The sequence below is a fragment of the Natator depressus genome, chromosome 12 (assembly GCF_965152275.1).
Source record: "Natator depressus isolate rNatDep1 chromosome 12, rNatDep2.hap1, whole genome shotgun sequence".
Taxonomy (NCBI): domain Eukaryota; kingdom Metazoa; phylum Chordata; order Testudines; family Cheloniidae; genus Natator; species Natator depressus.
The window spans coordinates 11576811-11603104 of NC_134245.1; the positions used below are offsets into that span (position 1 = coordinate 11576811).

Here is a 26294-nt window from a genome sequence, read left to right on the forward strand (position 1 = left end):
AAATGGCTGAATCAAACTGGGAAAGAAAATGACAATCCAATCCTGCTTGTGAAAAGAAGGGAGATGTGAGAGCACTTGCTGAGTGAAGAGTACCAAAATGAGAAAGTAAAAGGTGTCATGCCACAAGACAGGACTCACACTGAAGAGTAAGTTTGATTTCATGTTAAGTACTAATAGCATAAAAATGGGTGATCACTTTGTGACACTTTTTCTCAAGGTGCCCAGGACTGTATGTCACTGTTTCCGCCCTCCCCCCCCCCCACACACACACATAGTGAGAGAGAGACTTACTGATGCTAAACTGGGTGTCAGCTCCCTGACACTTTCAGTCTGTTAGCCACCTAAACCATCTCCTCAGGGATCTGCCAGCCCTTCCTTTGCCTTGCAGGTTAACACTTGTTGTGCCCCAGTCCTCAGGCACCTCTGAAGTGTCCCCTGTAATATTCAGCCCCTGTCACTGGACACTCACAAGACCTATCAGGTTTGCTGTTTCCAAGGGAATGGAACACACACCGTTTGATTGGTACAGTTTGGGATCAGGTCCTTTATCACATCAGAGCATTGACATACAGTTAGTGAGTTTATTATCAAAGGGTAAGAGATATTGAGTAGGGCTAATAGTGGCAACAGAAATAGTTACATCTGAAACAAAAGCAAAACACACTTTTTAGAGTCTCAATTTAGCTTTGCCAGGTTAAAATCCTTGTCTAAAGTAGTTTCTTACCTAAAGCGATCTTCCAGCATCACAAACCCGCATGGCTGGGATCCACCATTCACGGGTAAAAAAGCACTGTCCTTTTTGCTCCCTCAGTGATGGATAACCAAGAAGATGTACACTGCAATCACACCACAACTTTCTATAGCAGGAGCTACTGCTGCCACTCTATGGTATGGCACACATTTTTAGAGTGAGACGTTACCACACTTGTGTGCCTCTCTGAGCATTTTACTGCTATCTTTGCTATTTGCTACACCCTATCTTTGCTATTTGTTCCACTCTTCACACTACATGTAGTTTAATCAGTCACTGTTTGAAACTTCAGAATAACCAGCCTCATTAGGTCCTATGAGCCTTTTCAAATTGCCATGATAGCATGGCAAATGGAAGCCCTGTTGACAAAAGGTAAGAAAGCAGAGGAGAGAGGAGTAGGATAAAAAAGAGTATTGGCAAGGTGATTTGTGTATTTCCTCGGCACCTACTGAATAGCATCTGTTTACTCATGTTTCTGATTCAGCTTTCAAAGCTATGACTGACGAGTGGAGCAGTAAATTTAGGGTAAGGAGAAGAGACTCATGGTCGGAGTAAAAGAAAAAGTCTTTTAGCTTTTAAATGGTGGAACTATACCTCAAGTCAGAAACTTGTCCAGTCACTGTTACACTCGCCACCATAGTTCACTTTTGTAAGTAAGAAAGTTCCTGAATACCTAGACAGGACTGGCTATAAAAGCACTATTAGAACAAATACCTAATTCTAAGATAGAATGGATAATACAGTGCAGTTAGCAGTATATTTCTAATAGTGGGAAAATAGCTTGCATCTGAAATGAGCAATTTAATGCAGCTATTAAAAGCTAATTATGAGGGGGAAAAGATCCCAAAGAGAATTATTCTAATATAGTTTCTGATCTTCCTTAGCTTCACTTTTGGAAAATTAAGCTAGTTTCTCATTACCGAGCAGTAGGTAAACAGAATTCCCAGAAAACTGGTTGTGTATATTACAGTACTTCTAGAGGATATGTTTACAAGTCATTTTATACTCAGCATTACGTTTTCAAACCTGGATGCAGTTGGTACCCCTTCAAGTCTGCACAATTTCACACATAACAGGGGTAAAAGTCTACACAAGTAACTTACTAAAACTTGGATTGTCAACTGTTCGGGGCAGGGATCATGTACGTACAGCACCTCGCTACACTGGGGCCCCTGGGCAATACTGCAATGCAAATAAACACCACACATACGTAACACTGACCTGATATAAGCTTTTTCCAATTCTCAGTCTCTTTGGGCTGTGAACAGTCAGCACCTTTCCTCCTGCAGGGTGGAGGTCTATACTTTCATACCCAGTATTCCTCCTTTGACAATGGGCAGGAGATAAGCTTTGGGTCATAAGTTTTTGCTCAGATAATTCATGCAGCTTCATATCAAGAAAGAGCAAACCACAAACCTAAATCAGTGTAACTGGAGAAATCTCTCACCGCAGATGGGAGAGTGGCAATTGCTCAATTTGCAATAGGACAAATGATACAATTCTAATGCCAATCCATTATGTGAAAGGAAATCGTGTAACTCAATGGTCCAACGTAAGGAGGAATTTGGCCTCTGATGTCCAGTCACGGCAGGCCAGAAAGTTCAGACTTTGAGCATTTATGCGAATCTAGCTGACCACAGGTAAGATAATGGGGATGCTCTACTAAGTAGAAAGAGTTGTTTGCCTAATCATGGACCAGCATTGTCCAGGGCACATACAGTACCCAAACAGATTGAAGTTTCCCTGAAGTGAGTTTGCTACTGAATACAATATATGGAAAACCGTAGCTATATATAATGGAAATAATAAGTGCTACATATAGTTAAATGAAAATGGTTATGATGATTATGCATTAAAGCCCCAACTCAACAATTTATTCACATAAGACTGGCAGAATCTCTGCAATAGCTTTAAATTATGTACTGGTGAGTCAGCAGCTGGTTTTGCTGTCTGAATCAGTAGAAATGCTGAGTTACAGGTCTAAAACTCAACTAGAATGTTGTTTTAAGCCTTCGTAAACTTGGAGTTTCCACTATAACTATACCAGTGTCATCAAATGATGTATTGCTGTGTTAACCCATCATTTAAAACTGAATCTGCTTTTGAACAAGTAGATCCACTGTAAGAGATCTGTGTTGGCAAGCACTGAATACCATGGACAATACTTGATAAATTGTATGCAATATTAAGGTGCAGGGACTGCTCATGAGTGATGGCATTTCATAGCCAGGACACTAGCTTTTCAATACCCTGAATCTGTATCGACTATGGACCTGATCTTACACTCTTTACTGAGGCTCATTTTCCATGGAAATCAATGGAAGATTTACTTGAATAAGGATGGTAAAATAGGTCTCTAAATTCTGTTACCTTACCATCTGCTGGCTGTGCAGTGGTCTCTGAAGTAAATGATCCAGTTCCTTAGCAACAACGATCAACATTAACACCACCTGGAATACTTGTTGGCAGGACCCCATCATCCCAGAAGGTGGCACCTCCAAGTCAGTGTTGGGGCACCTCTGTGGGGTAGTGACACCTGCTCTGCCAGCACTTGTGGTGCCTATTGACAAAACATCAGGTGACCTGAAAAAGCACATCTGATAAAGGGCTAGGGATTGACTATAGGAACATAAGAACAGCCATACTGGGTCAGACCAAAGGTCCATCTAGACCAGTATCCTGTCTTCCAACAGTGGCCAATTCCAGGTGTCCCAGAGGGAATGAACAGAATAGGTAATCATCAAGTTATCTGTCACTCATTCCCAGCTTCTGGCAAACAGAGGGTAGGGACACCATCCCTGCCCATCCTGGCTAATAGCCATTGATGGACCTATCTGCCATGAACTTATTTAGTTCTTTTTTGAACCCTGTTATAGTCTTGGCCTTCACAAAATCCTCTGGCAGGGAGTTCCACAGGTTGACCATGCATTGTGTAGAAAAAATACTTTCTTTTGTTTGTTTTAAACCTACTGCCTGTTAATTTCATTTGGTGACCCGTAGATGGTGTGTTATGAGAAGGAGGAAATAACACTTCCTTTTTTACTTTCTCCACGCCAGTCATGATTTTATAGTCCTCTATCATATCCCCTCTTAATTGTCTCTTTTCCAAACTGAAAAGTCCCAGTTTTATTAATCTCTCCTCATACAGAAGCCATTCCATATTCTTAATCATTTTTGTTATCCTTTTCCAATTCCAATATATCTTTTTTGAGATGGGGAGACCACATCTGCATGCAGCATTCAAGATGTGGGCATACCATGGATTTATATAGAGTCAATATGATATTTTCTGTCTTATTCTCTATTCCTTTCTTAATGATTCCTGACACTGTGTTAGCTTTTTTGACTGCCGCTGCACATTGAGTGGATGATTTCAGAGAACTATCCACAACTCCAAGATCTCTTTCTTGAGTGGTAACAGTTATTTTAGACCCCATCATTTTATACGTACAGTTGGGATGTTGTTTTCCAAAGTGCATTACTTTGCATTTATCAACATTGAATTTCATCTGCCATTTTGTTGCCCAGTCACCCAGTTTTGTGAGATCCTTTTGTAGCTCTTCACAGTCTGTTTGGGACTTAACTGTCTTGAGTAGTTTTGTATCATCTGCAACTCTTCCCCAATAAATTATGTTCATTTATGCATCTGACGGTTTTGTTCTTTACTATAGTTTCAACCTGTTTACCCGGTACTGAAGTCAGGCTTACTGGTCTGTAACTGCCGGATCACCTCTGCAGCCCTTTTTAAAAATTGGTGTCACATTAGCTATCCTCCAGTCATTTGGTACAGAAGCTGAATTAAATGAGAGGTTACAAATTACAGTTAGTAGTTCCGCAATTTCACATTTGCGTTCCTTCAGAACACTTGGGTGAATACCATCTGGTTCTCGTGACTTATTACCGTTTAGTTTATCAATTTGTTCCAAAACCTCCTTTAATGACACCTCAATCTGGGACAGTTCCTCAGATTTATCACCTAAAAAAAATGGCTCAGGTTTGGGAAACTCCCTTACATCCTCAGCTGTGAAGACTGATGGAAAGAATTAATTTAGTTTCTCCACAATGGCCTTATTATCCTTGAATGCTCCTTTAGCATCTCAATTGTCCAGTGGCCCCACTGGTTGTTTAGCAGGCTTCCTGCTTCTGATGTACTTAAACATTTTTTTTCTATTACTTTTTGAGTCTTTTGGCTAGCTGTTCTTCAAATTCTTTTTTTGGCCTTCCTAATTATATTTTTACACTTCACTTTCCAGAGTTTATGCTCCTATTTTCCTCACTAGGATTTAACTTTCACTTTTAAAGGATGCCTTTTTTGTCTCTCACTGCTTCTTTTACTTTGTTGTTTAGCCACGGTGGCACTTTTTTGGTTTTATTACTATGTTTTTTAATTTGGGGTATACATTTAAGTTGAGGCTCTATTATGGTGTCTTCAAAAAGTTTCCATGCAGCTTACAAGGATTTCATTTTTGGCACTGAACCTTTTAGTTTTCTGTTTAACTAACTTCCTCATTTTTGCGTAGTCCCCCTTTCTGAAATTAAATGCGACAGTGTTGGGCTGCTGTGGTGTTTTTCCCCACCACAGGGATGTTAAATTTAATGATATTAAACAAATGTTTGGAGAACTGCTTTTGCTGGATTCTAATACTGCCACAGTTCTTATTGCTATAGCCGCAGCACTTTAGCTTAGGTCATCGTCTCTGTATTCTGATAACAGTAACTTATAGTGAGCTAATAAATTGGACAATAATGCCTGCATTACTGGCTAGAGAAAGACAATATTGTGGTGGAAAGTATTAGAAGTCCAAAGAGATGGAGGAACGTCTTGGTAAAGTACCTTAATTTGATTTTCTTATCATCTTATATAAGTTACAGTGAACTGCCTTTAGTTATTCAAAATAGGTAACAAAATCATTGAGTTCCAGTGAGCGCCTCATAAAATTATGGATCTGGTCCTGTCTCCTGTAGGTGGGCAATTCCACAAAGTAGCTGAGATACTCATGGGTAAATATTAAAGCATGGGTGAACAATTCAGCAGAGATTAATTTGAGGCAGGGTTAGGTAAGATCAATAAAGGATTCACTACTGGGAGCACACACAGATCCAAAAATGGTGTAGATAGTGGACTTTAGATTAGCTCCAGAATCACTGTACAGAATAATTTCGTATATTCTGCTCCACACAATGGAATATAATGTAGTAAGTGCAGACTGAACAATGGTTCAATCTTGCCTCTGAATTGCCTGATTTTTGTTGCCTGAGACACTTAAACATGATTGCTGTATTCCTAACATCAACTTTCCACCTGATGAATCCCAGAGTTTAACTTAGTGCACATAATACAGAGAAATCAGGTCACCTACACCACTGCACTGCAACCACCTCCTGGGTTAGACAGTTTAGGGCAGGAAGCTATTCAATTGACATGGCAGGGATATTTTTGTGATAAACAGTATGTAGCTATCCAAATGAGCTTTTGGCCAAGACATACAGGTTAATGCAGGGGTGGGCAAACTACGGCCCGGGGGCTGCATCCGGCCCTTCAGAGGTTTTAATCCAACCCTCAAGCTCCAGCCAGGGAGCCGGGTTGGGGGCTTGCCCCGCTCCGTGCATGCCAGGGCTTCGCATGGCTCCCGGAAGCAGCGGCATGTTCCTTCTCTGCCTCCTCCGCATAGGGGCAGCCAGGAGGATCTGCACACTGCCCCCACAGCTCCAATTGGCTGGCAACTTGCTGGCAAATGGGAGCGGCAGGGGCGGCGCCTGCAGCGGGGGCAGCACACAGAGCCTCCTGGCTATGCCTCTGCATAGGAGCTGGAGCAGGGACATGCCACTGCTTCTGAGAGCTGTTTGAGGTAAGCGCTGCATGGAGCCTGCACCTATGACCCCTCCTGAACCCCAACCCCCTGCCCCAGCCCTGAACCCCCCCGCCCTCCGTACCCCTCTGATTGCACATTCTTTTTCAGAAAATATTTCAGTGACATCTGTTTGTTTTTAAGGGTTGCCCAGCCATAAAGAAATCCTTCCACTTATTATAGGGATATTTGCCCCAATATCTAAAATCTTCCTTTTTCAACATGGCTTTGAAAGCTCTATTATTTTTTATTTATTATTTATTTTATTTATTATATTTATTTTTGTTTGGTCAAGTACCTCACATATGCCCAACCAGTCAGTGCACTTTTAAGTAGTGGGCGATATTTCATTGGTGCCAGAATTTTGGGATAAGAGTCCAGCACACAATTATATGCGATTGGGTTTTGCCATTTTCTGTTCTATCTGTATTTGTGATGTATTTTCTCTGAGAAATCCATTCCTGTACCAGTCTCATGTGTGTCACCCTATAATATCTCTTGAAGTCTGGTAGCACCAGGACATTCCCGCCATTCTGTTTTGATTCTTGATTTCCAGTTTGACCACAGGAATCTTCGAATAGGTTTTTAAAAAAAAATTCCTGACTAATTTTTGGGAGGTGTAAAGGGAACCATGGAAAAAAGAGACAAGCCCCTGGGCAAGATATTCATTTAAAATACACAATTCTACCTGTCAAAGTCAATGGTAATGCCTACCTTTCAAGTCTTTTTAAATAATTTTCATTAATGACTCAATATTTAGTCCCCACCCCCACACTTAAGGTGATTAAAATTACATAATTAGTCATTAAAGTATCATCCACTACTTTTCTGTGGGGATTTATCATTTATTGGGTATCTTCTGAAGCCCAGGAATAGTATCTGATCTGGAGTAGTTTAGTCTGTATCAATTCCTAACCAAAAGCTTTGATTTATTTCTTGTGATACTAGCCAACTTTTATTTATATCTTGTATAAAAAGCATAAGGATAATGAAATTTTGTTTTCTGTTCCCAGAACACTGATTGCCTGAATTTCTTCAATGCCCCTCAAATAATAAGAGTGATAAGGGACACCCTTGTCTTGTTTCTCTGTAGAATGGTATCAATGCAGCCTTTTTGATATTTCCCCACATACATGCTATAGGATTTTTTGTAGATTTCAATCCACTTCTGAAAGTGTTCCCCAAAATCATATTTCTAAACAAAAATGGGTGTTCTACCAAGTTAAAAGCCTTTTCTGCATCCATAGTTAGAATGCAGGCTTCTTTATTAGCACTCTTGGAACCCTATACCACATATAGGAATTTTCTATGTTATTTAAAGGGCTTCTTCCTTTTCTATAAAGGCAGTTTTGCTTTGGTGTACTAATTTAGGCATTATTGTCTCTAATCTGGATGCTAATATTTTAGTTAAAATAGTACTACCTATATTTAAAGAAATGGGCCTGTAAAATGCTTGATCTGATAAGCCCTTATTTTGTTTAGGTATCAAAACTGTTATCTGCTTGATAGAAGATATTTGGTAAGCACTCTGTTGCTCAGGAAGACTGAAATACATTTGCTAACAATGGAGTTACCCATGTTTTAAACATTTTATAGAATTCAACATGACTCTATCTGGTCCAGGATTTCCCCTCTGATTTTAGTAATGAGATTACCATCTTTATTTTTTCCTCTGTTGTTGTGCCATGTAGTACTACTCTGTCATTATGTGTCAGTCTGGGCATTTTAAAATCCTGCAATACATGCTCCCAGTTCTTCCATGTTTGCATATTTGCTAGTATTTCTCTCTCAGGAATATTCCACTAGCACTTTGTTAAGAACCCTTGTTTTTTGGAATATTCCATTTTTTTGTCCTTAAGGCTGTTTCTGTTGGAAATTGGTCTGACTAGTAATCTGCAGATTTGTTCCCTCATTCATAAAGCCCTGGGTTGGCAAATAAGAGAGCTGTCTGTTTTTCTTCCCTGTTATCAGTGCTTTTAAATCCTCTTTTTGCATCCTTCATCTCTTGGAGTAAATCTGCATTATTAGTCAAATAATATTGCTTCTGCAAACTATAAATTGGCTCCTAAAAGTCTACCTGTTTTTGCTTATGTCTTTCTTTTCTTATGAGATAATGTGTCCCTTTATTCTGATTTAAAGGCCTCCCACCTAGTTTCCAGGGATATATCCTATAGGGAATTATTCTTAATATAATTATCAGTATGGGTTCCTGTGCTCCTCCAAGCAGAATGGATCTCCCACTCACTCCATCCTCAGCTTTCTGACAGGAGAACGAAGCCTGTCTCCTGCTGCTGCAGCACCAATGAATTCAGAAGGAAAGAGAGGGACAGAGCCCTGTCAGGTCTGCAACTCTGCTGCTCCTTGCAGTCCTCTCCAGGAATCCGGGGGGAGGATGGACCACCCATTCATTTCTCCTTTCAGCTTCCCAGCAAATTAAGAGAGCTTGACTCCTGCTACTGCCTTTTCAGGGAATTCCAGGAAGGAGGGAGGCAGGTGAAGCCACAGCCTTGCACCGTGTATAGCCCAGCAGTGAGGCGGCTGAGCATCCCATTCACCTACATAAATGCTGACAGTGTCACTTCGGTGGGTGGAGCACTGAACTTCTCTGCTCCTGCCCCTTCCACTCTTTTCTCACCTGTGCTCCTGGACTGCCCCCAGTCTAATCACAGGTATAGCATATAGAGCCATTAGTCAGTTTAAAGATCTGTCATATGCAGTACATTATATTCAGGATATGATAGAAGTAAAGTTTATAATTAATTGCTTCCACAGACTTAAGGAATTGCTTTTATTTTACCTTTTTCTTTGATCTCTCCGACTTCTTGGAAATGTTCTTCACTTTTTTATGAAGATGATATAAAACCTAAAAAAGAAAATAATTTAGCAGTAGACACCACATGCACAAATGCTATTACAGGCTGTGTGTGTTTGTCTATGGACTTGCAGCTTGTAGAAACATTTAAGAATGAAAAGAACTGATTTGAGAAGATGTTAGAATTCAACAAAAGTCTATTTCAATGCTTTGTTTAATACATTTTGAAATTTTCAGCTCCAGATTTTAACCCTTAAGGTTTCTTCTAAAAGCTTGTTTCCTGGGGAAAATTATGAAAAAAGCTAAGATTGGACAAGGAGTTGCTCATTATACATAAACAGCGTCATCCAAAGCTTGTTGAAGTCCATGGCAGCTTTGATGGACTTTGGATCAGGTTAACTCAACTACATTTATAAGTCCCATAAAGATGTAACATGGTCAGTACCTCACTGTCAGTTCTGCATCCAGTCAGTATAGGGCACTTACTGCATAACTATTAACTGGGCACTCTGAAACTTGAATTTAAAATTACTTATCTAGGTCTGGTCTACACTAGAAAATTAGTTCAGTTTCACTACGTCGGTCAGAGGTGTGAAAAATCCATACCCCTGAGCTGCGTTGTTAAGCCGATTTAAGTCCCCATGCAGATAGTGCTAGGTCGAAGGAAGAATTCATCCATTGACCTAGCTATTGCCTCTTGGAGCGGTGGGTTACCTACCCTGCGGGGAGAACCCCTCTCGTTGGTGTAGGTAGAGTCTACACTGAACTGCTACGGCAGCTGTAGCATTTTAAGTGTAGACATACCTGTAGGCTCTGACTTCAAAGAGATGCAGGACTATAAAAAACAAAACAAACCAACAAACTATTAAGAAGATAATTTCCATTCAGTGTGCTAACAGAATTTAAATTAACCTTTAAAAACACAATTACAGCAGTGCTGTAACCAGGCAATTATTATACTCTGGCTATTGGAGCCAGGAGACTAATGTACCTAAATCAATTATTTATAAGAAAATCCATCTATTAAATGTCATTCGCATGCCATTTGCCAGTACACACACCATAAGCAATGAACTGGAAAGAAACCAGCATCAATTTAAGCTACCATAGGGGAAGCTAAGCACTTTATTGAAAGATTGTATATTAGGGCTTTTTTTCCCTCACACACACAGGGACAGAGATTAGAGATTTCAGTATAAACACAGTAGAAGAGTTAAGGCCTCTTTCTAATGTAAATCCTATTACTGAAATTTCAAGCATACACTTTAAAAGAAGATTTGTTATACTGGTAGAATATTCAGTTAATATTAAAGGGACAGCAACTTAAGTCACTTTTATTGGAAGCGTTACCTAATACTGTAGCTTAATGGTCTGAGAAAAAGTCTCTTAACAGTATTTCCCTTTTTTGTGGGTCTCGCCCAGCAACACAGGGAGGAACATTTTACAAAAGTAGGAAAACGATTGTAAAGCTACAAAAATCAGCATGGGAGCTGGGGTGGCTGGTAAGGGATAAGTCTCTGTCAATCCTGGAGAAGGCATACGTGGGGATTGTTTCAGTGCCCTCACCCATCAATCCTGGGGAGGGAATAGGCAAATAAATATTTGGAGATCTGTTATGTTACCCCAATTTTGCCCACTCCCCTCTTTTCACCCACTCCCACTCTGGTGTGGAATTGGTATCCTCAGCTTTAGGAAAGGAACAAGGAGAGGTGGGGGTTATTTCCATCCATCGGGAATATGGGGTGGATAGATTGATCATGAGTCTTGGCGTAGGAAGTAAGGGAAACTGGCAATTTTGGAACCCCTTATAAGACCGCCACCTACCTCCCCCTCCTCTCCCTTCACCCACCTTGGCATAGCAGCAGGTAATGAGCACCAGGGGCAGCAGGTACCCCACCACCAGGATGGTCACCTTGTAGATTTGCTTGGCAGCTGAATCATCAGCCCACTGCTCCCAGCAGAAGGAGCTGTTGGGTGCCTGCTGGTGGCCACTCATGAGGGCCTGGTGCTGGGCCACAGGGATGGCAATGAGCAGTGACAACAGCCAGATGATGCCCACGCCCAGGGAGACATTGCGTTTGCTGCGGATGCAGGGCGAGCGCTTGGCGTGCACCACGGCGATGTATCTGTCCACAGACATGGCCACCAGGGTGAAGATGCTGACGAGCATGGTGGCCATGGCCAGGTAGTGAACCCACTTGCAGAAGAAGGCGCCGAAGACCCACTCAGGCAGGGAGTAGATGGTGGCTTGGAAGGGGACACAGAAGAGCAGGAATGAGAAATCTGCAATGCTCAGGTTGAGGATGAAGATGTTGGTGGCGCTGCGTGAAGGGCGTCCCCCAGATCGGATTCGCCCCAGCACCACTAACACCAGTGTGTTCCCCACCATCCCCAGCATGAAGATCAGCCCGAAGAGCACAGGCACAATCACGACCTCGGGGCCACCCCCGGACACTTGCAGCCAACACACTGGGGTGCCTGTCCAGTTAGCCCTGACGCTGCACTCAGTGCTGTTAGCCCCAGGAGACAGTACAGCCTCCTCCTCCTCCATGGTGCCAGGGTAGGTACAGGGGAGAGACTGGATCCTTGGGGGTGCCTGCTAGGGGCCACTCCCAGTGCCCACAGTGGCGGTCTGTCTGAGATATTTGGTGCTCAGTGGCCCTGCTTCAAAGAGCTCCCTCCTTCTGGGGTGTCTCTGCCTGGACTCTTTCTCCAGGGGGTGAAGAGAATGTAGGTTCCTCCAGTTGCAGGGTTCGGGCTCCTGGGGGCTTCTTCTCTGGGGCTCTGTTCAGGCTCTCTGACCCAGCTCCTGGGTGCTGTTGACAGTGCAGGGGGCTCAGCAGCAGCTGGCGGTGGTGGTGATGTGCCAGAAGCAGAGGGACTAGAGAATGGAGCACACGCCAGAGGGGCTGCGGATGCACTGGGAGCTTTGAGTGCAATCCGCGCTGCTCCAGCTCCTCTGCTCCACTCCTCCCTTCTCCACCCACACTTATCCAGCTGCCGCCCCCCTCCCGTCCCCAGCTGCGCTCACAGCAATGGAGCTAAGTTAACAGGGGAGCTGTCCGGGCCCTGATTCCTTTAGAGGAGAAGCCCCGGTCTCCTCCACCCCGGCAGGCATGCACGTGAGGAAGGGGGAGGACAGCAAAGATGAGTTCTGATTTAAAGAGGCTGATCCAACAGCAGCTGCACAGGGAAAGTCTGTACGGCTCTCCCAAGTTGTAGAGCTGGGGAGCACCTGTTGCAAGGACAGGGAAAGAGGTAAGAGCAGGATTTTATAGCTGTAAAACCTGGATTCTGCCAGCTATTCCCCCCCCACACACCCCCAGCCCTTAAATTGTACTATCAAAAGGGAAGGGATTTACCTGATGCCAGTGCACAAACTAGCTAGACCTTGCTGCATCCTGGCAGGAGTGCAGCAGAAACCCAGAATGGGCAGCTGGCTTCTGACAGTTCTTGGATGCTCACAAAATTCTAACACCTAAATAGAGCATAGGTATAACTGCTACTAGTGCGAACAAATTCAGACCTCAGTGCAACAGGGTCACAAAAGTCTGGAAGCAAGGCGCGCCTTTTGTTTGGTGGACCAAATTCTGGTTCTCCATATAGGCAGTGGAAATTGTGGTTAAAATTTTTGTCCTGTCCATTAGGATCCAGCGTTGCCTGCACCCCATGGATAGTACATACAGGATCTCCTGCACAATGCAACACAGACGTGCCAGCATGGCAGGCTTGTGCTGGAGTTAATGGCAACTTGATTTCACTGGGAGAAGGATGTGGTCCCTTAGTTTCTAGGAGTGTTAACTGTCGCAGTTTAGAACTGACTTGCTTTGCTGGCTTGTCTCTAATAAATTACTGAGCTCATATAGGGAAACGTGGTGCCCCCACACTGAAATGCTGGCATCCCCTTCCCTTTCTAGATCAATCAGGAATTAAGTTCCCAGTGACATTTAATTGGTGTTATTCGGAACCAGGGAAACTTGTTCCTTATCCTTAATACCAATGGGAAGAGTCCATGATTAGTATGAGTTTCCCTCAAAGGAGTATCTATGCCAGAGAAGCAGATATGGAGTTCTGCAAAACGCCACTGCACCGAAGGATCAACTAACAGTAGCAGCCCATGGCATAGTCCTGCTATCTTTTGGGGCACACTGTTAGAATTGGAATAGCAATATAGCAGTGTAACAGGTTACAGGGAGTTGAGAAGCAGTTTATTCTCAGGTGTATACATGAGGAGAGGTAAATGCCTGAGCAGCTATGAGGCAGTTCAGCTATGTGAATGAAACTCCTCAAAAAGTGACTGTGTTTAATTTGAGTGGTGCAGTTTTTCCCATGCATTGATTTCCATAAGTGTGTAACAAATCTTGAGTTTCAACATGAAGGACCCCATCCGACAATGCTTTTCTGAGCAATCCGTAAAGGGATGTGTTCCTTAGCAGCACTACAATAGAGTAAACAATTCCTTAATTATAAAAGGTGGTTGATGCTAATATTAGCATTTATTGTACAAGAGAAATTTTAAATGGGCGCTAAAGCAATTGATTTGTTTTAGGATGAAGGGTCTTCAGTTCAGCAGATTTAAACCTTGCAATCATTTCCTAGGAGCTAGATACCTGATACAAGGGATGTTTTGAAGGTGAGTAAATCAGACATGGAAAAGACCTCAAGTTACTTGTCCTGTAGTCTATTCTATTGGATTGCTCCCTTTGTATTTTATGGCTTTGTCCATTCTAATTTTAAATCACCCAAGAGCGAGGCTTTCTGCTTCTCTTCAGAATAAAAGATGATTTTGTTAGGATATTTTTCTGATAATTCCTCAGGGTTTTTTTTGTTTGATTTCATCCCATCTGTCACAGTTACAGGGGTAACTGCACCCCATTCTGGGTTGAGTGCATCTCCTCAGGTGTTATGTAAAGGCATAAGGCCCATCTTAATGGAATTTTGCAATTTCCCACTTCTAGACTGGTCCGGGGGCATCCACAGTTCTTACCCTGCAGGTCCAAATGAGTTTGGAAATCTGTGATTCTCCCCTCTGGGAGCCGGACCAGTGGTACTCGGAGATCAGACAGCTGTCTTAAAACAAAAGACATGTTTGTTTTAGCAGTAGGAACAAAGCTTTTGGAGAAAGATGCTTTAAAAACAAGAAAAGGCATGCTGGAGGGGACTTGAGGGAGCCCCTGCTGCAGGGGTGCTGGAACACTTTGTACAGTGGGGTTGCTGAGAGCCATTGAACCAATCTGTAAATCTTGTATATGATAGAAACCACTTCAAGCCAAGGAGTGCAGCATCCCCAGCAATCCTACTTCAAGCACCTATATCCTGCCCCCCAGTCATAACAATGCATACAACATTAAGAAGGGGAAAAGCAGCATGCCTGTGTTTAAAAAGTAGTAAAAGTTGAGATAATATTGGTAGCTTTCATGCAGCCTGTGAATAAGAGTACAGACTCATTTTCCTAGTATGTGAATGTTAATAGGAGTAACATCTCCTAATTACATGGAATATGAGGTACCTAACAAACCACTTCTTACATTGATGGCTGTGGTTAAATTGATGGCTGTACATTAGCACTTTAAGCCTCCAGACTCTTGGAAAAACACTTGTAATATAATGACAAGCTATTGTCCTCTCTGTTATACTCTACTTGTTTTCTCTGGGAAAGATAAATCCCTATTAAAGAGCCTTGATAAATTCCCCCTAGTCCTGCTAAGGGGTTATTTAATTTAAAATCCAGTTTTAAGAAAGGGGTTTTAAATTAGGAAAAATTGCTGAGATTTCAACCCTTCAAGCTTTTTATTAATGACAATTGGCAGTAGAATTGATTTCCCCTCCCACCAATTATTGCAAGAGGTTATCATACAAGGGCAAGGTAAGACAGCAGAGCTGAGGCAGTATTGCCTCTGAGTGACAGTAGTTTTATTCTTTTATTGAAGTCATCTAACTTGGCCCATCTTTTCTCAAACTGTTAAGTTAATCAGACACTGGCATGAAGTTTCATTAACAATACAGCTGATTATGGAATTGAAATAAATGTATTTTGCATTGGCTGTTTGGATATGTTTACACAGCAGCTGGGAACAAGCCTCCGGCTCCCACACTGGATAGACAGACTTCTGATAGCTTGGCTTGAGCTAGCACACTTAAAAGAGCAATGTGGACATTGTGATTCTGCCACAGACTCAGGCTAGCCACCCAAACTCAGACCCAAGAGAATGGGTTGTCTTGAGAGCCAGAGCTGCTTCCTGAGCTGTAATGTCCACACGACTATTTTTAGCATGCTAGCTGGAGCCTGTCCATGGGGGCTAGAAGGCATGCTCCCAGCTGCAGTGTGTACCCTTTGAGTTGCTTACGCACTGTAGGAGATATTGGCAGATGGCAAGTCTTACTATATCCACACATGAAGGGCAAAATACTTGCCTATTTATTGTGTAGTGTTATGGTTTGGGTTAATTCTCACTGAAACTGATGGGTAGAACAGCCACCCTTCATTTGGGATAGATTAAGAAACAGTTAAACTCCTTCATGGAACCACCTAGCTGAAACAACAACATCCTCCACTCAGTACACAGGCAAATGTTACTGCCCAAAACAATGTCCTATGCAGTGCGCATGGAGGGTGAGGGGTTTCTCTGGGTATTGTTGTTGTGTGAAGGTTTGTGGTAGTGAAGGTGAGGCAGAAAGCCCAGAGAAGCGGAGAGAAGGAAGCACCAGCCAGCCACAGAAGCACTGGAAGTATGACCCTAAGGCCTGGTCTACGGGGGCGGAATCGATCTAAGTTACGCAACATTCTGGACAATGGGGGAGGCAGCAGAGTGTCACTCGCACTCCCACGGCCCATTGTGATTGGACGTCATTCATCCAGCTGGGCGTGGTACCAGCAGCAGGGTGCCAGCTGTAGTGTCTCCTGGCAGCCATCACAGGCAGCTGTGGCACCTGCTGAGCCTGCAGCCTCTGCCTCCACCGGTGCCTATTCTCTACCCCTTCCCTCCACCCCAATGCTGGTTCTCACTCAGCCACATGGAGGAACTGTGTGTGTCGGGGGGTGGGGTGGGGGGTGTCAGACTTAGTGCCCAACCCAGGAGGGTGGGGGTGCTGGGAGAGCTGGGGCTTTTGGGGAGCTGCCTGGGGTTGATAGGACAGAGCTAATCTGTTTCTCTCTCCTCTATCTAAGGGTTTATCCTGCTGCCCATCATCATAGTATCTGGGTTCTCCCATGTAAAATCAGCATCAGGAGCTAGCTCCCCAGTGCCTTCACTGAGTCTCCAGCACTTCTCTCCTTATGGAGTCAGAACTCTGCTTGAGGTAAGTTTTTAAGATTTGGGGGTTTTTTTGGAGAAGGGGGAATAAAAGGGCTGCTCATATCATGAGTGTCACTTACGGTGGAAAGGCTTTCTCAGACAGGATGGCTCTGCAAGGTTCCTAAAGATGATCAGGCTCTGCATCTTCTCTGCAAGTTGGATCTGTAGCCCATCTTCTCATCTCCTCTGCAAGTTGGATCTGTAGCCCATCCACTTGACTGAGAACACTTTGCCCCAGCTCGCATCCTTCATCCTGGGCAGTGGTGGTGCCAGACATAAGCAGACTAAGCAATGGCTTAGGGACCCAAGCTGCTCAGTGAGCCTCCGATGTAGTATTACCCCCCAAATACCATTCATCTTGTTTAATGTGGATATTTTAACAAGTGTGTTAGCATATTTTTTGGTTTGTGGAAATAATGCAATTAGTGTATTGGGGGCGGGGGTGAAGGTCAGAGGGGTCCCGATAATATTCTTGCATTGGGCCCCCACTGGGCTAGCACCACCTCTGATCTGGAGTGTTGTGATCTTCATTGCCCCAGAGAGCACAGCTGGCCTAAGAGGACTTGGGCTGATGGGGCTAATGCCGGCCTTTGGCAACCCTAGTATGCTTCCCCTGTCCAGTAACCATCCCCTCAGCCTCCCCTGGTTATCCCATCTGTAGGATGCAAGAGATAAGGTTCTGCCTCCCTTCACCTGCTCCTATTGCTCTGGGAAGCCCTGAAAGAGAAATAGAGCCTCAATATGACAATTTTCACCAGCATGAAATACACAGTTCTACCAAAATTGATATTTGTGGTCATTTGCAAATTTGTAAATGTTACTTTGTAAAGTTAATTGTAAAGGCTACTTTGTAAAGCTAAAATTGTAAAGGCTAATTATGGGTCTTGTAGACAAGAACCTTTCACAGCAACAACAATAAAACACAGACTTAACTCTGTGCACGGCTATACAAATATCAGATCAGTCTGAACTTGAGAAACAAGGAACTAGCTTAGAAGCAGCAAGTGTTAAAAGTAATTATCATAAGAACTCTAATTATGGAAGAGTAGCGTCTGGCATTTGTGTAAACATTGGTATGGAAAGGATGTAGTAATAATAACAATTAATAAAGGCTCGTTGTTGGGAGCTGTGGGCCTGGTGAGTTATAAGGGATTATGTAAAAATAATGAGGAGTCCAGGTGCCACAAGGACTCCTCGTTATTTTTGCTGATACAGACTAACACGGCTACCACTCTGAAAAGGGATTATGTGATAGTGGAGAACCAGATGGACTGTTTGCTTGAACACTTGGTAACATACAGGTTTTTTAAAAAACACTAGTGACTTCATAAAGTGTAAAACTGGTTTCAAAGTGTCAACTGGACTTCATTGAAAAATACTTTCTATCTTCTTAATGTTTGCTAAAAATGTAACATGTTGACTGAACAACAGTGGCCACAATTAGATACTGATTTTTAGTCAAATATTTTCATTCCACTTGTAAAATCATGTCCCTGCTCTTGCCTAATTCCAAGTGTCTGCAACTGTTGAGTGTTGATTGTTCGATGAAAGAACAGAGCCAGTGTTGTTTGGAACTGAGCGACAGCCTTTTATGCACTATTCAGCTTAATTGTAGAAAAGACAGTAATGTGTCACCATCCAGTCACTGAGCTAGCTTCAGTGCTAAGTAAGGTCACTGAGAATTAAACACCAGACTGTAGGGAAATGAGAGCTATCAGTGCCATCAAATTAGCAAGACAGCCATTGCCTGAATACATTAAATTATGCCTGGAATTTATCGATGCATTAACTGAAGCAAATAGTCTTCCCTCAATTACTGTATAAATCTCATTAGACTTCCAAACTTGGAAGTGACTAATTACAGCACTCTGTAACAAGCCCATCATTTCAGTGGAATGCATGTTTTAAGTGCCCAATCTTGTAGGCGCTTCCTGAGCACTCTCATTAGCTCATGCATGTACCATTGTAGTCAAGGGATTGCAGAATCAGAACCTAAAGTGGAAGCCAAATGTAAGTTTTTTGGCCCTAAACTCATAGATCCTGTAAACCTTATTTATTAGTATTATCATTCAGTTCAGGGGGAGCTCTCATGTGAGTAGGACTAATAACAGTGTGTAGTGGATGCAATGTCAGGTGTCAGGGCTTCAATAACAAGTCATGAGCCGGTAAGTTAAACCTGGATGAGGTAGGAGAAACTTAAGTTCTGAGTAACTATTTTATACAAGTTTTTATATGTGCCTAAGAACTAAAACTTTGTGAGGGGGAAAAAACTTAATCTTTTCAATGAGATCTGACCTGAACTCTAATTTCTCAGCTACATATTTGCACAATTATTACTCTTTGCTCTTCTGTCTTCCTGCATTGCTGAATCCTCTAATTACACATATAAAGAGGCCTTAGCATGTCAATCCCTTGTCCTCTCTGCACACTGAATGTTCATGGGTTAGGGGAGGTAACTGTCCTGTAACTGTCTTAGAGATCTGACAGGCTGTCCAGACTTTCAAGCCTTGTGACAAACCACCTTTTTAGGCTTGTACCTCCCTGTCTGTAGTTCTACAAGAAGAATCATTAATAGCTGTGTGAAGGTTCTGATCTACCCTGCTGATTGACCCTGGGGGCCTCCAGCTCTTAGTGCAGATGAACTTTACCTAAAACCATGATTTAACTATGCTTGTCATGTGTATACTGTTGTTTGCATAAACACCAATTGATCATGGAAATGAGTCAGTCCCTAAATTCTGCTAAAGTGGTTGACCGTGACCCTCTGCTATAATTAATTAATTCCACCAATTGACTGCTGGTTACTTAAAGTACCCAGTCAGCTACAAGCAGTTAATTTTAAAGACTAAATCTTCTGATTTAAAACTTCTGATTTAAAACATGTAAAATTGGTTTGTTTTCTCAGGGGAAAATCAGTAATTAGTCAAGGCAAAATGCAAATCTTGTTCGCATAAATTTCTCATTTTTCAAGGAGATTAATCATATTGTAAAATCTATTCCCTGCTTTGCCTATTTCACCACTAATTGGTTCAAAATTCTGGTCACATAGGACTGGAAGGGACCTTGAGAAGTCATCTAGTCCAGTCCCCTGCACTCATGGCAGGACTAAGTATTATCTAGACCATCCCTGCCAGGTGTTTGCCTAACCCAGGGGAGGGAAAACTACGGCCCATGGGCTGGATCCGAGCTATCAGGGCTTTCAATCTGGCCCACGGGATTGCCAGCCCAGTGGCGCAGTGGGGCTAAGGCCCTGGTCCCATGCCACTGTTGGGAGTGGCTGGCACCACATCCCTGCAGCCTCTGGGGGTGGGTGGGGAGCAGAGGGCTTCGTGTGCTGCCCAAGCCTGCAGGCACCATCCCCTGCAGCTCCCATTGGCTGGGAACGGGGAACCGCAGCCAATGGGTGCTTCGGGGACCTCAACACGGGTGTGCGGCCGGGATGGCGCGTGGGGGGGGACACGCAAAAACGGCGGTGGCCCCGGTCGTGTCTGCCTCCCAGGCACGCCAGAAACAGAGGGAAACCCTGGATCCCTGGTTGTAGCACCGTAGACATGCTTTTCAGTATCGGGCAAATACAAGAAAAATGTATTTAACAAAACATGAGTCTTTTCAGTGTTTTCATTGATCTGACAAAAGCATTTGATACAGTCGATAGAGAAGGATTATGAATGATTCTCAGAAAACTTGGTTGCCCACCAAAACTGGTAAAGATCATTCATTTATTTCATGAGGGGATGCAAGGCCAGGCACTTTTTAATGGAGATCTCACTGCCTCCTTTCCTATTTCAAATGGAGTCAAACAAGGAGAATTGGTGCAAGGACACCAGAATCAAGGCCACCCCAGAAAGTGCTCCAAGGACAGCATCAAGAACAGCATACACTTTGGTGTAGTAAAACCGGATGATCTTGAGAAGGCTGCGTTAAATAGATCAGCATGGCTATGCACAACACTCAGAGCTTTCCAAGCCTTTGAAGAGGACACAAATAATCGATTGTTAGCTGCCAGGGAAAAGCAGTCATACTACGGCTATAACTACCAAGATGCTCACCCATGACTTTGTCTGCCCAATTTGCTCATGAGCATGCGTGTCATGTTTTGGACGTCAGTCATTCCAGAATCTACAAAAAGAGAGAGCATGAAAACGGTATCGTTGAACTGACGGACTACACACACATACCTTGCATCTAAAATATTTGTTAATATATATACTAGCTAGTTGGGTATTATTATTATTTATTTATTAATTTGATTCAGCACAAGATGGAAGCAAATGTTTGCTTAGATTTTTCAGGAACTATGTTGTGTTGTGGAAGTTGGAGGCAAACTTAAGACTGGCGATGTGATGATCCTTTTGTTAGATGCCCAGGTACTGTGCTGGTGTGAGCAGCATAGATGCCCAGATAAATAGAAGTAGTGATGCTATTAAAGTTTCACTTAAAGTGCTGAGGCTCTCCCTTCACTTGTGATTCTGAGGTCTGCACCAGCTTCCTGGCGTGACCTGTCCTGAATGTTGCCCTTTGGTCCGTGCAGGTGCACTTGAAGTGGAGGCTCAGGCTTAGTCAGTATTGACTCTAGAGCAGGACTGTAGTGGGGCAGTCACCCCAGCCATGAAAAGGTTAAAAGCCAGCCCTGGCAGAGGGCTGGGGCTGAAAGCCAATAGGAAAAGGCTGGGAGGTAGCCACTCAGGGCCAGGCTGGGCCCTATAAAAGAGCTGCGGGGCCAGAAGGCAGGTCAGTCTCACTCCAGGCATGGAGTGAGAAGGACCTAGCTGCCTGGGAGCACAGGGTACCTGGGACAGAGCAAATACCCTGGTTTGTATGAAGGTATTCGAACTGGTGTAAAGTACTGGGGAAGGGCAAGAGGAGCTGGGGAGCTCCATTCTAGCAACTCCCCAGGCTAAGACCTTGTTTAAGGCCTAAGCAGGAACTGGGGCTGCAGAGGTGCAGCCTGGGGATAGGCAGAGGCAGCTGGTCCAACCCCCTTGCCAGTGATGAGTGGCCATCACAGACTGCAGTTTGCACCAGAGAAAGGGGGCTAGATGATGAGTGGCAGTAGCCACTGAGGTGAGGTGGGCTTAGAGGGTTGGGGGTTCCTCTGGGAGGGGAGACCCAGAGTGTGGGGGTACTGTGCTGGGCAGAACCCCAAGGGAAAGGGGCACTAAAGTCTGGGAGGGATACAGGGCCTGAGGCAGGAGAGACACCGGCCAGCAGGAGGCGCTCCGAGGCTGGAATTGAGCTAATTCCTGGACGACCAGCAGGAGGTGCCGCAGCAGTGAGTCGGCAATCTGACGCCCAGATAAATAGAAGTAGTAGAATACACGGACTTTTTCAGATAGCTTCAGCAGTGATGAAAACCACAGCGGGTCCATAACATCTGCTTTAGTTGAGACAGCCACGGCAAAAGGTTGCAAGTTTTTGTGGTAATTTGTCAGGTGTATTTTTTTTGCTATTCACATAGCTACAGTGTGAGCAAAAAAACTTTCCTGCTTGTGTTCTGGGTTTCCATTCCTGGATTAATTTGGAAATCATGAAACTAAGTGCATATATTGAGTTAGGCCATAGTACTAACATTAATATATGGTACCGAAGAGCGTCCGCTATCCTATTCCTCTGTTAAAACTTCCCTTTCTTGCAACAGGATATATCCTGGCAACTGTCTGTCTTTGAAACATCAAAAAATTCTGTACTAACTCCACTAAATAAGTGACGGGCTTTTACCATGTAACTAATCCTTTTATTCAGTTTTTCTAGATAATACTACAATACGCCACTTAAAGCTAAAAGATACAGATATAAGTGGTCACGCTGTGGTTTAATGGCTTCTGCACTGAAAAGTTACCATGGTGATTATCTCTGCTACATTTAAGAGGGAGCTTTGCTTACAATGGACCCACTGCAATTTTCTATCCATTTTCCTATTCATGTTACTGGCGAGTAAAGTAACCTGTTTCTATACATTACTTCTGAGGTACCTCATCATCTGTGCATTATCGAGTAATGTAGACACTGCATAGCGGTGAATTTCGTTGACCCAAAAAAGACCCCCCCCCCACCCCACAAACACACATAATCATAAATTAAAGTGTTTTAAAGTCTGAAATCTGTAACACAATCTTAACTGTGCTGTTGTGAAAAACTCCCACATAATGCACATTAACCCTTTTTATACATAATTCCCATGATAAGAGCACAGGTCTGTTTCATCTAATGTTTAGAACAGTAGCTATCAGAGCTTCCTGACTTTTCTCTGTGAGTTATCTGAATTTTACCCTGAATTGGATGAATAACTTTGAGTTTATGACAAATTTTTACCTTATGTGCTGCAGGCTATAAATCATGGTGTGACTTGTCACACCATTCCAGCTCCCTGATTCAGTCAATGAAACTTTTTAAATAGGAGAATAACAAATGGCTTCCCGCACAAATACCCTTGTTTGCGTGAAGGTATTGGAATCAGTGTAAAGACCAGCCATTTCCCAAACACCTGTGTGAAAACCTTGTGTGAATAGCTAATCAAATGGTACCAACATGAAACCAATGAATAATGTGGAAATTGAATGACCGTTCATGAACAGCTTTGAAATAGTGAAATAATCCAGTAAGAATATATTCCAAAATGGAGGATTTGCCTGATGTTTTTGCTATATCATGCCATTTTGTGGGTCACAACCAAATATAAATAATACTTCGTAGTTTTTGATAGTGATCTGGCCAAATAAGGGAAATCCCTTTTGTTTTATCCTTACTATGCTCTTTCCACTCCAAATCCTATGAAATACATTAGCTCAGTTTCTTAAACTGATACCACTGGGTTTTATGTTCCTTATAGTATTAACTTCTGCATATTCACTGCTCTGTGACAAATAGCAGTGCCTGCATTTTCTAGTTAATCGCACTTAGGTTTGATATTGTGCCCTGGTTCTTGAACCTACTCTGACCAATTAGGAATAGTTTCTCATTCTGAATTATCAAATAATTTGATAATTATTAATGATTCTTATGGAAAGATTTATCAGCTACGATAACTTTCTCCATGACAAAATTATCCAGGCTAGATCCTAAAGAGTCTGAACCCCCTTAACTTCTGTCACAGTCAATGGGAATTAAGTGCCCTCACCATCTCACAGAATTGGGCACTAGAGAAGTGAAACAACTCTCTGTTCAGCTGACTCTCTTTTGCCTTGATAGTGTAAACAACATTGCAGCTTCTGTAACTCAAATCCTGGGCTACATTTGATTCAGGTGAGGTTTTTAGTTTGCTAGTGTTCTCTGTTACATCTTGTAACCTGCTACAAATATGGGAATAAGCTCCTATGGGAGCTTCTACTCCTGGCTTAATGAGTCTGTGCCATGCTACATTAGATTATTAGTAAACATTTATATTACAATATACAGTAGTTCAAAGGCTTCAACTCGGTTTGGGAGCCCCTTTGTGCTTGGAGCCTTACAAATAAAGATGAAACAATCCCTGTCCCTGGAATCATAGAATCATAGAATATCAGCTTTGGAAGGGACCTCAGGAGGTCATCTAGTCCAACCCCCTGCTCAAAGCAGGACCAATCCCCAACTAAATCATCCCAGCCAGGGCTTTGTCAAGCCTGACCTTGAAAACCTCTAGCACTGAGAACAGTGTAGATCCATCCTCTTTGGAACCCCCTTTCAGGTAGTTGAAAGCAGCTATCAAATCGCCCCTCATTCTTCTCTTCTGCAGACTAAACAATCCCAGTTCCCTCAGCCTCTCCTCATAAGTCATGTGTTCCAGTCCCCTAATCATTTTTGTTGCCCTCCGCTGGACACTTTCCAATTTTTCCACATCCTTCTTGTAGTGTGGGGCCCAAAACTGGACACAGTACTCCAGATGAGGCGTCACCAATGCCGAATAGAGGGGAATGATCACGTCCCTCGATCTTCTGGCAATGCCCCTACTTATACAGCCCAAAATGCCGTTAGCCTTCTTGGCAACAAGGGCAGACTGTTGACTTATATCCAGCTTCTCGTCCACTGTAACCCCTAGGTCCTCTTCTGCAGAACTGCTGCCTAGCCATTCGGTCCCTAGTCTGTAGCAGTGCATGGGATTTTTCCATCCTAAGTGCAGAACTCTGCACTTGTCCTTGTTGAACCTCATCAGATTTCTTTTGGCCCAATCCTCCAATTTGTCTAGGTCCCTCTGTATCCTATCCCTATCCTCCAGCGTATCTACCTCTCCTCCAGTTTAGTGTCATCTGCAAACTTGCGGAGGGTGCAATCCACGCCATCCTCCAGATCATTAATAAGATATTGAACAAAACCGCCCCCAGGACTGACCCTTGGGGCACTCCGCTTGATACCGACTGCCAACTAGATATGGAGCTATTGATCACTACCCGTTGAGCCTGACGATCTAGCCAGCTTTCTATCCACCTTATAGTCCATTCATCCAGCCCATACCTCCTTAACTTGCTGGCAAGAATACTGCGGGAGATCGTATCAAAAGCTTTGCTAAAGTCAAGGAATAACACGTCCACTGCTTTCTCCTCATCCACAGAGCCAGTTATCTCGTCATAGAAAGCAATTAGATGAGTCTGGCATGACTTGCCCTTGGTGAATCCATGCTGACTGTTCCTGATCACTTTCCTCTCCTCCAAGTGCTTCAGAATTGGTTCCTGGAAGCTTAGTCTGATTCAGAACTGATTCTGGGAAGGGGAAGAGGATATAACATACAAATCCATTGGTACCAAATTTACATGTTTTGGGGTTTTGTTAATTTTTTTACATTGGAGTAAAGGTAGGGTGAGGAATGGCTGTAAGAATAGGAAGGAAGATGGAAACTCATGGCTCCTCATATGTCCACCATAGACTCACCGAGGCTAAAGCCATTACATTTCACCTAGTTTCCTCTATACTGAACCTGATAACTTGTGTTTGACTCAAGTATATCTTTCAGAAGGGTATTAAGAGATGGAGAATTCATCACTTCCCTTGGAAATTTGTTCCACTACTTAATAATTTGAGCCTTATTTCCAATTTGAATGTGTCTGGCTTCAGCTTCTAGCCATGGTTCTTGTTATGCCTTTCTCCATGAGATTAAAGAACCACTTAGTATTCAGCAAAAAAAAAAGGAGTACTTGTGGCACCTTAGCGACTAACCAATTTATTTAAGCATAAGCTTTCGTGAGCTACAGCTCACTCGTGTAGCCACAAGTACTCCTTTTCTTTTTGCAAATACAGACTAACACGGCTGTTACTCTGAAATTTAGTATTCAGTGTTTTCTTCCCATGAAGCTTCGTGTACACTGTAATCTGTCACCTCTCAATCTTTTTGATAAGCTAAACAGATTGAGCTCTTAAGGTATTTCACTGTATGGCATTTTTTCCAGTCCTCAAATAATTTTGTGGCTCTTTCCTGTTCCCTCTCCAGTTTTTCCAACATGCTTTTTAAAATGCAGACATCAGAATTAGACTCAGTATTCCAGTATTGGTTCTCATCAGTGCCATATACAGAGGTAAAATCACCTCCTGACAATTTTTCACTTCTCTCCTCATTCAAGAATTGCATGTCCTTTTTGGCACAACATTGCACTGAGAGCACCTGTTGAGTTGCTTTTCCA

At 43.1% G+C, this 26294-nt stretch overlaps 1 protein-coding gene across 1 annotated transcript in view; it reads right to left on the reverse strand.

Annotated features, from left to right (window-relative positions):
- Window positions 1–11963, reverse strand: part of LOC141996820 (galanin receptor type 1-like) — a 32351-nt gene extending 20388 nt beyond the window's left edge. Inside the window, exons 1-2 of the mRNA XM_074969117.1 lie at window positions 11262–11963; window positions 9398–9463 (exon numbers count right to left, since the gene is read on the reverse strand). Coding sequence (XP_074825218.1) covers window positions 9398–9463; window positions 11262–11963 — 768 coding nt within the window. The remainder of the gene's footprint in view (window positions 1–9397; window positions 9464–11261) is intronic.
- Window positions 11964–26294: the final 14331 nt, after the last annotated feature.